At 57.1% G+C, this 13,308-nt stretch overlaps 1 protein-coding gene across 1 annotated transcript; it reads left to right on the plus strand.

Moving 5' to 3' along the window:
* Positions 1–322: 322 nt before the first annotated feature.
* On the plus strand, positions 323–11,497 carry EPHA2 (EPH receptor A2). The gene is given in 18 exon segments (XM_034068124.1): positions 323–401; positions 403–499; positions 3,181–3,248; positions 3,937–4,600; positions 5,679–5,834; positions 5,923–6,255; positions 6,401–6,525; positions 6,894–7,053; positions 7,142–7,241; positions 7,344–7,399; positions 7,478–7,603; positions 7,691–7,873; positions 8,144–8,205; positions 8,330–8,539; positions 8,620–8,769; positions 9,044–9,237; positions 10,582–10,737; positions 11,392–11,497. Coding segments are annotated over 18 exon segments (3,003 nt in total). The 5' UTR covers positions 323–344.
* Positions 11,498–13,308: the final 1,811 nt, after the last annotated feature.

The raw sequence follows: 13,308 nt of genomic DNA on the forward strand, positions 1-13,308 counted from the left end.
AGTGGTGGGCGGGGGGCGTGGCCGGTAGTAACCGCTTGGCCACGCCCCCTGTCGCCATTGGCTGCGCCCCTCTTTCCTTCCCACGCCGCTTCATGAATGAAAGGGGTGGGGGGCGCTTTAACCCCTCCGGGGCCGGAGCGGGGGGGGGGGGGGTCACGGTGGTGTGGGCTCAATCCGGACCGAACCCAACCCCCCCCCTTGAACCCATTCACTCCTCCATAACCCCCCCTTGGGGCTCCCTCCATAACCCGCCCATTCCCCACCCCCAGTCCCATACTGGTGCGTGCTGGGAGCGGCTCCTGCCCCTTTAAGAGCGGGCGTGTCCGGGTGACATCACTCGGGGCATGAATGAACAGGAGCGGGGTGCTCAGCCCCATAGCGCTGGTGCTGCCGGTTGTGGGGCGCACCCCAAAACACCCCCCCCGCACCATGGCGGGCACCCCCTCGGCCTTCACCCTCCTCTTCCTCACCGCCCTCACCCCCCTGGCAGCAGAGGAAGGTGAGTTCCAACTTTTGGGGTAAGGGGGGCACCCCTAAACCCACTTATGGGGGGGCACCCATAGGGGTGGGGGGGGCTGAGAGGTTTGGGGGAGCCCCTAAAGTCAAGGGTGATGGTGGGGGACCCCCGTATAAACGGGGCACCCATGGGTGCGGTGGGGAAGCGCCGTTGAGGGAGTATTGAAGTGGGGGGGGGAGTTTAAAATGGGGAGAAAAAGGCGTTTAAAAGAGAGGGGAATGTTTAAAAAAGGGGGGAAGGGTTCAAAAGTGGGGGGAAAAGTTGAAAAACGGAGAGAAAAGTTTAAAAGTGAAGAAACAAAGTTGGAAAAGGAGGAAAAAGCCTTGAAATGGGAGAAAAAGCCCTAAAACGGGGGTGGGAAAAGCTCCAATGGGGTTGGGGAAGCTGGAAGGGGATGGGGGTGCATTAAAATGGGGGAGGGGGAAGGTAAAATGCGGAGGGAGAAGCTAAAATGGGGAAAACCCGGGATTTTGGGGAAACTTTTCCCATGCGGAGCGGCCGCCTCGCGCGCGCTGGGGCCCGATCCCGCAGCCTGCGCCCCACAAGTAATCCCTATGGAAGGGTCGGGATTGGGGGGGGGTCTGAAATAAACGAACCCCAAAAGGGGGAATCTGGCCCCGAAATGGAGCTCGGGGCCTGCCCGGCGCGGGGCTGGGCAGGATCCGGCCGGAGAACAGGGAACAATGTCAGGAAAACCCCGAAATCGCTGGGAAACCCAAGCGAGATTCCGGCCTCCTCCGGGTAACCCCCCCCGGGCCCGGGTTTGGGCTCAGTTGGGGGGATTTTGGGTTAAAAAACGTGGGGAAAAGTCACTTTTAAAGACATCGAGTGAAGTTTTTCCACGTTGAAGTTCCCAAAGCTCCGTCCAAGGGGTTGGATCCGTGTGGTTCTGAGGGAAAGATGGAAGGATCCGGTGCAAATGCAAAGAGCTGGGAGGCCGGGGGTGGCTCGGGGTGGAAAATCCCCCCCCCTAGAAACGAAGAATGGGGTAAAAAACCCCAAAATGAGGGGTTTGAGTGCAGGAGGAAGGTGGAAAGCAGCGGTTCCCACCGCAGCATTCCCAAAATGCTGATTCCTAGGAAGGAAATTTAGAGATATTGGGAATTTTAGGGTGCAAATAAGGGGGAAGTGTTGGGGGAGTAGCGGGATTGGGGAGAGGAGGGTGTGATTCCCATTGCTTGGAAAAGGTGAGATCCAGTGGGATGGGGAGGTTGGGGGGTTCCCTGGCTGGATCCTGCCCCGCTCAGGCTGAGGTTTGGGAGCAGGGGGCTTGGGATAGGGATTCTTTTTGGCATCGGGATTCAGGTTAAGACTGGGATGAGGACTGGGATTGGAATTCATTTTGGGGCTGGGATGCAGAGTAAGGTTGGGATTGGGATGGGGATGGGGACAGGACAGGGATGGGGTTGAAAATGCAATTGGGGACGGGGAGAAGGATGCAGTGGGGACTGGACTGGGGATGCAGATGGGGAGTGAGGTGATGAAGATGATGGTGAGGGCAGCAGTAGATGGGCACAGGGACAGCACCAATGCGGGCTCCAGGGGACGTGGCACTGATGCTGATGGGGCTGCAGAGGAGGAAGATGAGGGTGGATGAGGAAGATGAGAGCGCTGGAGGGGCTGCACATGGGGGGGGCCATGGCCATGCTGCTGGTGATGATGATGATGATGATGATGATGGCAAAGGGGGTGCCAATGGTGATGGAGGTGGCACCGGTGGGTGCTGCACCCGGGGACACCCCATAGGAACTCACTGGCCCAGCTCCCCCCCCAGCCTCCCTTTCCGCTCTCCGGAGGCACTGGGGGGGGCGGAATTCCAGCCACAGGAAAGCCGGGATATCCGCCCCGCATCCTTCCTGACCCGGGCACGGGGCAAGGGGGGGGGGGGCACAAACAGAACCATTCATGTCCCCCCCAAACTTGATTCTTGGGGTCCCCCCCATAGACTTTACCCTCTTGGGGCACGTCACGAGCTCACCCGTTCTCAGCGGGGGGGGGGGAGCATCCGTTCCCAGCGCTGCCCCCATCCCTCCGGGATGTGAACCCGGCGTCCGGGCACATTCCTGGGGGCTGATTCACCGGGGGGGGGGGGGGGCCCCTGCCAGCGCTTCCCTCCCTGCGCTGCCTCCTCCTCCTCTTCCTCCCGGCGCCACCGCCCTGGACGTGCTGCAGCAGGTCCCGGACGGAGCCCTCGGGGGGTTTCTGCACCTCTTATGGGGGTCCCTGTGTGCGGATCCAATGGGAAGGTGTTGGAATGGGGACCCCGGGGGGTCCTTTGGGGGTCCTGGGGGTGTTTGTAGGGGTTGGGGGCATCTGTGGGTCCCAAAGGGATACACAGACAGGTCCTGGAGGCTCATGTGTGGGTCCTGTGGGCATGTTGTGTATCCCAGGGATCCTGAGGACATCCATGGCTCCTGGGGAATCCATGTGTCCCAGAGGCATCTGTGGCTCCCAGGGATATACACATGGATCCCGAGGACATCCATGGCTCCTGGGGACATCTGTGTGTCCCAAGGATGTGCACATAGGTCCTGGGGGATGTCCATGGATCCAAGGGATGTATTGGTGGCACTTGCAGGCCCTGTGGCCACCCATGGGTGCTCACTGAGGGCCCTCGTCCTGTTCTCCCTCTCCTTCCCTACATCCCGGTCCTCTCTCCGCAGTGGTGCTGCTGGACTTCGCGAAGGCGCAGGGGGAGCTGGGCTGGCTCACCCATCCCTATGGCAAAGGGGTGAGCACTGGGAATGGGGATGGGACCTCCATGGGGATGGGGACCTCCATGGGGATGGGGACCTCCATGCGGGAGAATCTCTGGGAATGAGGACATCTATAGGGATGGGGGATGGTGAGCTCATATAGACTGGGGACATCCATAGGGGTTGAGTTGGGGACAACCATGGGGATGAGGACAGGGACATCCATGGGGAAATCCATGAGGTTCATGGGGACCTTCATGTGAACAGGGGCATCCCTGGAAACTGGGAATATCCATGGGAATGGGTACCTCCATGGGGATGAGTGTGGGAGCATCCATGGGGATGAGGACACCCATGACGTCGGGGATGTTCATTGGGATGGGGACCTCCATGCGGATGAGTGCGGGAACATCCATGGGGATGAGGACACCCATGGTGTTGGGGATGTTCACTGGGATGGGGACCTCCGTGAGGATGAGTGTGAGAGCATCCATATGGATGAGGACACCCATGGTGTTGGGGATGTTCACTGGGACGGGGGCCTCCATGAGGATGAGTGTGGGAGCATCCAGGGGGATGGGGACACACATGGTGTTGGAGATATTCACTGGGATGGGGATCTCCATGGTGATGAGGACCAGTGCATCCATAGGGACAGGGGCCACCCTCCCCCTGCCTCAGTTTCCCCCCCACAGCCACGGTCTCTCTCTCTCTGTGTCCCAGTGGGACCTGCTGCAGAACATGCTCAACGACTCCTCCATCTACCTCTACCTGGTGTGCAACGTTCTGGAGGGTGAGCAGGACAACTGGCTCCGCACCAACTGGATCTACCGCGGCGTGGCCCAGCGCATCTTCATCGAGCTCCAGTTCACCGTCCGCGACTGCAACAGCTTCCCCAGCGGCGGCGGCGGCACCTGCAAGGAGACCTTCAACCTGTACTACGCGGAGTCGGACGTGGATTACGGCACCAACTTCCAGAAGAGGCAGTTCAGGAAGATCGACACCATCGCCCCGGATGAGATCACGGTGCAGGAGGACTTCGTCACCCGGAACGTGAAGCTCAACGTGGAGGTGCGCTCGGTGGGGCCGCTCACGCGCAAAGGCTTCTACTTGGCCTTCCAGGACCTGGGCGCGTGCGTGGCGCTGCTCTCGGTGCGCGTCTACTACAAGCGGTGCCCGGCGGTGCTGCGGGGGATGGCGCGGTTCCCGCACACCGTGGCCGGGGGGGACTCGCAGACCCTGGCCGAGGTGAGGGGCACCTGCGTGGAGGAGGCGGTGGCGGAGCAGGCGCCGGCGCTGCACTGCAACGCGGATGGAGAGTGGCTGGTGCCCATCGGGGAGTGCCTGTGCCGGGCTGGGTACCAGAGAGTGGGGGATGCCTGTCAAGGTAGGACATGGGGGTGGTGGGGATGGGATGGGGTGAGGTACAGATGGGATGGGGTGAAGTAAATGGGAGGGGGTATGGATGGGATACAGGTGGGATGGGATACAGGTGGGAGAAGATGGAGTGAGGTACAGATGGGATAGGATGAAATGAAATGAGATACAGATGGAATAGTATGATATGGGATGAAGTAGATGGGATAGAATATGGATGAGATACAGATGGGATGGGACACAATAGGATGGGATGCAGATGGGACAAGATGGGGTGAGATACAGATGGGATAGGATGAAATGGGATGAGATACAGATGGGATGGTATGAAATGGGATGAAGTAGATAGGATATGGATGAGATACAGATGGGATGGGATACAGGTGTTGCAAGGTGGGGTGAGGTACAGGTGGGACGGGATGAACTGGGATGAGATGGGAGGGGATGAGACAGAGATGGGATGGGACAGAATATGGATGGAATGGGATACAGGTTGGACATGACTGAATTGGGATGACATGGGACGGGATACAGATGGGGGGACAGGATACAGATGGGATGGGATACAGATGGGGGCACAGGATACAGATGGGATGGGATACAGGTGGGATGAGATGGGGTGAGGTACATATGGGATGGAGTGAAATGGGATGAGATACAGATGTGATGTGATGGGATGAGTTGGAGGGTGAGGAGGTATTTAGGAGGTGAGGACCCATCAGCTCAGTGCATGCCAAGGGGTGAGCAGAATAATTGGGTGTTCCCCTCCCCCCCCCCCCAATTCCCCTGGCTTCCCCAGTCCTGGATCCTCAGTTGTAAGCATCACGAGTGCAGTGAGTGTGGGAGGGCTCAGCTAGGAGAGGGGAGACCCGAGGGGGGGTCCCCACTAATAAAGGAGGTCCAAAACCCACAGAATCCAAGAGTGGTTTGGATTAAAGGGACCTTAAAGCTCCTCCAGCTCCAACCCCTGCCATGGGCATGGACACCTTCCACCGGAGCTAATCCCTCCAAGCATCCTGCCCCCCCTGCATGAGGATGTGTGGGGAGCGCAGGGCCCTCACCGCTGCCCCTGTGTCTGTGCTCCCCAGCCTGCCCCCCCGGCTCCTTCAAGGCCACGGTGTCTGCAGGGGGCTGCCAGCCCTGCCCCCCCCACACGCTGCCATCCCCTGAGGCTGCCGCTGCCTGCCCCTGCCAGGATGGGTTCTTCCGCACCCCCAGCGACCCCCCCGAGGACCCCTGCACCCGTGAGTGACCTCTGGGGACAGGGGAACCAAAGCCTGGTGCCACCGTCCCACCCCTGACCCCCCCCTGCTCTGTGTCCCCCTATTCCAGGTCCCCCCTCGCCACCCCAAGGGGTCACAGCCATCGGGATGGGGGCTTCGGTGCAGCTGCGCTGGTCCCCCCCCGCGGACCCGGGTGGCCGTGGGGATGTCACCTACAGCATCAGCTGTGAGCAGTGCTGGCCGGAGAGCGGCGAGTGCCGGCCCTGCGACGGGGGGGTCCGGTATTCACAGCCCCCCCGGGAGCTGGTGAGGACCGGGGTCACCGTCACCGACCTGGAGCCGTACGTCAACTACACCTTCACGGTTGAAGCCCGCAATGGGGTGTCCCCATACAGCCAACACCGCAGCGTGGCCACCGCCACCATCAGCGTCAACCAGACGGGTAGGGAGCCACCAGCATCTCCCAACCTTCCTCACATCATCTCCGCCATGTCCTTGTTACCCCCCTGGGTAACACTGTTGTGTCCATGGGGCACCTTCATTGTGTCTTTAACCCTGGTGGTGACACCTCCATGTCCCCCTGGCAGAGCCACCCCGGGTGACGTCGGTGAGCCTGGATGGACGGACATCCACCAGCTTGGTCCTCTCCTGGACGGTGCCACCGCGGCAGCAGAGTCGGGTCTGGAAGTACGAGGTCACCTACAGCAAGAAGGTTTGTCCATCACCCCAGATCTGTGTCGCTCCCATCCATCCATGTCACATCCATCCATGACCCTATTCACATCCACATCCCCTCCATCCTTGACCCTATCCACACCCTCTGATCTGTCCGTGTCACCTCCATCCGTGTCACCTCCGTCTGTGTCCCCTCCATCCCTGCCCCTATCCACATCCCATCCACGTCCCCTCCATCCCTGCCTCTGTCCACATCCCATCCACATCCCCTCCATCCCTGCTCCTATCCACATCCCATCCACATCCCCTCCATCCCTGCCCCTATCCCCATCCCATCCATGTCACCTCCATCCCTGCCCCTATCCCCATCCCATCCACATCCCCTCCATCCCTGTCTCCCCCCAGGTGGATGAGAACAGTTACTCAGTGCTGCGCTGCGAGGGCACCTCCGTCACCCTCCCCAAGCTGTCCCCTGCTACCACCTACGTGGTGCGGGTGCAGGCGCTCACCTCTGACGGCCATGGGGCCTACAGCCCCCAGCACGAGTTCGAGACCCTGCCCGAGGGTGAGGACCTTGGGGGGCGGCATTTTTGGGGTGGGGGTCAGGGGGTGCTTGGTTCACCCCAAATCTCCCCCTTGAATCGCACCAACAGGCGCCGAGGCCATGTCATCAGCCACCATCATCAGCGGCTCCATCGTTGGTGTTGTCTTTGTCCTCCTGCTCTTGGGTGCTCTCCTCTATATCCTGCGACGGTAAGGGGATAAAATACCCCAACCCCACAAAAAAAAACCCAAAATACCATTTTCCACCACCATAAATGGTGTTTAAATGGGCAAAATGCCACTTTTGCATAGGAGGAGGAGGTCACGGCCACGCCACTCTGCTGAGGACGTCTACTTCTCCAAGTCAGGTGAGCAATGGGATGGTGTGCTCAATGGGGATGGATGGGGGTGACATGGATGCTGACACCCCCTACGGCACCCCACAGAGCAGCTGAAGCCCCTCAAGACCTACGTTGACCCCCACACCTATGAGGACCCCAACCAAGCCATGCTCAAGTTCACCACTGAGATCCCTCCATCCTTCATCACCCGCCAGAAGGTCATCGGTGCCGGTAGGTCCTCAGGTGGCTTCGTCACCCCAAAGACACCCCAAAGCTGGTCCATGGTGAAGGGGTGAACGTCCCCCATCCTCTGAGCAGGTGAATTTGGGGAGGTCTACAAGGGGACCCTGAAGCGTGGCAAGAAGGAGGTGCCGGTGGCCATCAAGACCTTGAAGGTGGGCTACACAGAGAAGCAACGCGTGGACTTCCTGAGCGAAGCCACCATCATGGGCCAGTTCTGCCACCACAACATCATCCGCCTGGAAGGGGTCGTCTCCAAGTGTGAGTCCCAAAACTGCCCAATTTCCCTGCAAAACATCCCAAAAACGGCTCTATGGGAATGGAGTGTTTTGAGCAACGATGTAGGAGGGGGTCGGGGGGGGAAGGTTGGGAGTTTGAGGGGTTTGGGGCTGAGTTTGGGTTTTTGGGAGGTTTGGTAGTGGGTTTTTTTTATAGGAATTGGGGTTTTTGGGGGGTTGTTGTTATTTTGGGGTTGGTTTTGGTTTTGGGGAAGGGTCTTTTTGACCCATTTTGTGTCTTTTCTTCCTCCAGACAAACCCTTCATGATCATCACAGAGTACATGGAGAACGGCGCATTGGACAAGTTCCTGCGGGTAGGTGAAGTGGGGTGGCAATGTGGGTGTCCCACCAGCACAGGCAAGGCTGGAACCCAAAACATCCCCCATGGGAGATGTGCTGAGAGATGGATTCGAAGCTGGATTCTCCCTCTTTTCCCAGGAAAAAGAAGGGGAATTTGGTGTCATCCAGCTGGTGGGAATGCTGAGGGGCATCGCTGCCGGCATGAAGTACTTGGCCAACATGAATTACGTCCATCGGGATCTGGCTGCTCGGAATATCCTGGTGAACAGCAACCTGGTGTGCAAAGTGTCGGATTTTGGCCTTTCCAGAGTGCTGGAAGATGATCCTGAAGCCACCTACACCACCAGCGTGGGTGCCACCACGGGGCCATGGTGAGGGTAGGGTTTGGGGGGGAAGATAAAGGGTTGACCCCAACGTTGCTATTGCAGGGTGGGAAGATCCCGATCCGTTGGACAGCTCCTGAAGCCATCTCCTACCGCAAGTTCACCTCCGCCAGCGACGTCTGGAGCTATGGCATCGTCATGTGGGAGGTGATGTCCTATGGAGAGAGACCCTACTGGGAGCTCTCAAACCACGAGGTGAGCCCCTCCAACCTCAGGTTTTGGGGGTATTCTGGCAAACGGACAACTTTGGGGTGTAGGGAGGGTAGCACCACTCAACCTCTTCCTTTTGAGAGTGATGAGGCACTGATTGCCCAAGGAAGTGAATGCCCCATCCCTGGCAGTGTTCAAGGCCAGGTTGGACAGGGCTTGGAGCAGCTGCTCCAGTGGAAGGGGTCCTTGCCTTGGAGCTGGATGAGCTTTAAGATCCCTTCACCCTAAAACCAGGCTGGGATTCTATGGTTCCCCATAGGTGATGAAGGCCATCAACGAGGGCTTCCGCCTGCCGGCACCACTGGACTGCCCCTCAGCCATCTACCAGCTGATGATGCAGTGCTGGCAGCAGGAGCGCTCCCGGCGCCCCAAGTTTGCCGACGTCGTCAGCATCCTGGACAAGCTCATCCGTGCCCCCGAGTCCCTCAAGGCGCTGGCAGACTTTGACCCCCGGTGAGTGATGATGGGCAGGTTGTGCCCCTGTATGTGCTGCTGCACCTCCTGCATCATTCAGCAGTGGTCTGGGGGTCCTGCATCCTGGCATTGCTTTGAGCATCCTTGGGGTGGGTTCTGCATCCCTACAGTCCATGCTTCCACCTCTGCGGTCCTGCCTTGCTGCTTGCATCTCTGTATTCTCACATCTCTTCCTTCTTGAGTTGCAGATGCATTCAAGGATGCATCCTTGTATCCTCGCATTGCTTCTTGTAGCTCTGTATTCTGGCACCCCTGCATGTGTTGCATTGCTTTGTGCATCTGTTGAGTTGTGTTTCGCATCTGCATTCCAGCATCTCTGCATTCTTGCACCTTTGAATTCCTGCATCTCTAAATCCTTGCCTTGATTTTTGCCTCCCTGCATCCTTTCATTGCTTCTTGCACCCCTGCATTCTTGCACTGCTTTGTGCATCCCTGCAGTGTCGTGTTGAGTTTTGCACCTGCATTCTTGCATTGCATCCCTGCACTCTTGCACTGCTTTTTGCCCCATTGCAGCCTCACATTTCCGTACTGCAGCTCTCTGTTTCCTCATTGCTTTTCCCCCTGTTGTATTCCTGCCTTGCTCTTCCACACCCTGGCATTCCCATGCTCCTTTTTGCATCGTTGCATCCTAGTTCTGCAGTTCCACATCCCTACTTTGCTCCTCACATCCCTGCATTCTTGCACCCTTTCTCCCTTTGCTTTCTGCACCTCAATTTCCTTGGGCTCTTTGCATCAGTGCTCTTGTGAACTGACTTCACCATTTTATCCCCTCACATTCTCCACTTCCCCTTTGCCTTTGTGACTGGTTTCGCATTTTGCCCAATCTTCTTCTTTTCATTTGTGCTTTTTGGTGTTTCCCCTTTGCCATTCTCACAGTTCCCTGCATTTGTGCCTCTCCTCTTGCATTTCCCCTTTGCACCCTCACATCTGGGCACTTCCTCATCACCTCTTTTGTGTTCTGCTTTTGCCTTCACTCTCTGCATCTGTGCCCTGGGGAGATGCTTTGCACATCCCCATATCTGGACATCCAGCGTTGCTTGTGTGCACCGGTGCTTTTTGTTCGCTTGGGTTCCTCTCTTTCTGCATTGCTTTTTGCATCCTCCCATTCCCACCTCCTTTTCCTGCATCTTTCCACTTTCATGTTTTTGGTTGGTTGTTTTGTGTTTTTTTTTTGCTTTTTTGCTTTTCCAGCACCATTTTTTGGGCCTGGTTTCATTTCCACATTATTTTGCACCCTCTTTTTTTATCCTTCCATTTGTTCCTCCTCCCATTCCTGCATCATTTCCCCCCCACCCCCTTTTGTCCTATCCCCATCCCCTGCAGGGTCTCCATCCGCCTGCCCAGCACCAGTGGCTCCGAGGGCATTCCCTTCCGCTCCGTCCCGGAGTGGCTGGAATCCATCCGGATGCCCCAGTACACAGAGCACTTCATGGCCTCAGGCTACAGCACCATTGAGAAGGTCCTGCAGATGACCAGCGAGTGAGTCCATAGCCCTGCACCAGCCTCGTGTTGTCCCCATACTTGTCCCCATGGTCTCCTCTTGGTATTCCCATTCTGTCCCCATACATTCCTGTGCTGTCCCCTTGATATTCCCCATGGTGTACCTGTACTATCCCTATCTTGTCCCCTTTTTATTCCCACACTGCCCCTTCATATCCTCACAATGTCCCCATACTGTCCCCTTGATATTCCCATGCTGTGTCCTTGTACTGTCCCTATGGTGTCCCTGTACTATCCCCTTGCTGTTCACATTCTGTCCCCACGCTGTCCTTGTACATTCCCATGATGTCCCTATGCCGTATCCCCACACTGTCTCCATGCCATCCCTACACTGTCCCTGTATTGTCCCCACCTTCTTCCCTCTATATTCCCCCACTGTCCCCATGCTGCCTCCAGATATCCCCATATGGTCCCTGTGATACTGTCCCATAGGACACAAGGATGTGCTGCGAAATGAAACCCCTTCCATAGCATTGCCCTTGTTGGGTTGGGATCAACCGATCCCTTCCCACCCATAGACCTCAGGATGAGCCCCATCCCTTGGGAATGCTGGAGGGGGTGGGGGGGTCACCACCACCATTTTCCACCCCAAATCCCGACTGTTTGTGCATCTCCTCCCTATTCCCCCCCCAGTGACATCAAGAAGGTCGGCGTGCGGCTGCCTGGGCACCAGAAGCGCATTGCCTACAGCCTGCTGGGGCTGCAGGAGCAGGCCAGCACGGGGGGGGCACCCCTCTGACCCCCCCACTACTTGAAACCACCCAAATGAAGACCCCCCCTCCTCCCCGAGGGGCTTATTTATTATTTCTATTATTATTAAGGTGATTTTATAGCATTATTATGAGCAATCCCCAGTGTTGGGGATGCAACAGGGGCTCCCCCCCCAGCACCAAGCTGCAGTGATGGGAACATGAAGATTTCAAGCTCTTTTGGGGGGGTTTCCTCTTTAGTTTTCCACATTTCAGGAACAAAACCAAGGCCTCAGCCCCCAAACCGGCTCCTTTGGGCTTTGTGCTCCCTATTTATTCCTCTCCCCTGGGTTTGGGGGGGGGGGGGGGTTAGACCCTCCTGCCTTTTCCTTTTTCATCCTAATTTATTCTATTTTTGTATATTTATTGCGAGGAAACAAAGGTCGGGGCAAAAAGAGGGAAAAGGGGAAAGAAAACCTGGATCCCTTTATTTTTATTTGGGGTTTTTTGTTTTGTTTCATTTTTTAAATGGATTTTGAGGGATTTTCATGGGGTTTTGATTCAAATAAAAATGTGCTTTTTTTGTGTTTTCTAGAATCACTGGCTTGGGGCTATTGATGGAGTTTTGGGGGCAAAAGGTGGGGGGGGCTGGATTTAAGGGGTTTAGAAGGGATTTTTAAGAGGGGTTGAGGGGGTTTTAAGGGGGGGGATTTAAGGAGGTTTAAGGGTTTAAAAGGGGGGTTAAGAGGGGGTTTATGGGGTTTTTAAGGGGGTTATCAGGGCTTTTTAAGGGGTTATTGGGTTTTTAAGGGGTGATCAGGATGTTTAAGAGGGGTTTCAGGGATGGGGGGGTTTAAAGGGTTTTCAAAGGGGTTACTGCTGATTTCAGGGGTTATTGGGGCTTGAAAGGAGTTTTAAGGGGTTATTGGGGCTTTTAAGGGAATTTTAAGGGGTTATTGGGAGTTTTAAAGGGGTTTTGGTCCTTAAAGGAGTTTTCAGGGATTGTTGGGTTTTTAAGCAGGTTTTAAGGGGTCCTGCCCAGCTCGAGCAGCGTTTCCCATCCAAAGGCTCTTTCCGTCAGCACAATCCCCAGGGAATTTGGCCAAATCCACGGGTCCGGGGCCGGCTGCCTGGTGCCTGCAAATCACAGGGTGGGAAAGAGCCGGAAAAGGGGAATTTTGGTTGCCCAAACCCATACAGAGTAGGGGAGGGGGGATGTGGAGGGGAGGGAGCAGTCCCTGCCTGCACAAGCTGCTGTTTGGGTGAGTTTCACCCCATTTTGGGGTGTTTTGGGTCTGTGGATGCCCCGTGTGTGGCAGGAGTTTGGTGGTCTCAGCCCTGCCAGCACCATCAGTGGAAGGGGGGAGGCAGCACCCAGCAGCACCCAGCAGTACCCAGCAGCACCCAGCAGCACCCAGCAGTACCCAGCAGCACCCAGCAGCACCTCCTCTCTGCTTGCACACTGTGGGGCCAGGTAAGGGCGATGGGGAAACTGAGGCATGGGGCAAGCAGCACCTTTGGGTGCCCCTTCCCCTGGTGCAGAGCAGTGCAGCTCCCATCCTAATCCCAATGGGAGCAGGCGAGGGGTGATGGGGGCATCACCCATGGGTGCTGCGGTCCCCATGTCCCACTGAGCATCCTCATCGTGGGGTGTGGGTGCTGTGGACCCCCTTTGCTATGGTCCAATTGAGCACCCTCCATGGGTGCTGGGGTCCCCTCACCCCATTGAGCACCCTCTATTATTATAAGGGGGGGTATAGGGCAACACTGGTACATGGCCAGGGGCTGGGCACAGATTGGGGGTGGTTTAAGCGCTGTGTGGGTTATGGGGAGGGGGTGCTCCCCCCAGACTGAACCCCAT

Source organism: Melopsittacus undulatus, chromosome 12, assembly GCF_012275295.1.
Source record: "Melopsittacus undulatus isolate bMelUnd1 chromosome 12, bMelUnd1.mat.Z, whole genome shotgun sequence".
Lineage (NCBI taxonomy): Eukaryota > Metazoa > Chordata > Aves > Psittaciformes > Psittaculidae > Melopsittacus > Melopsittacus undulatus.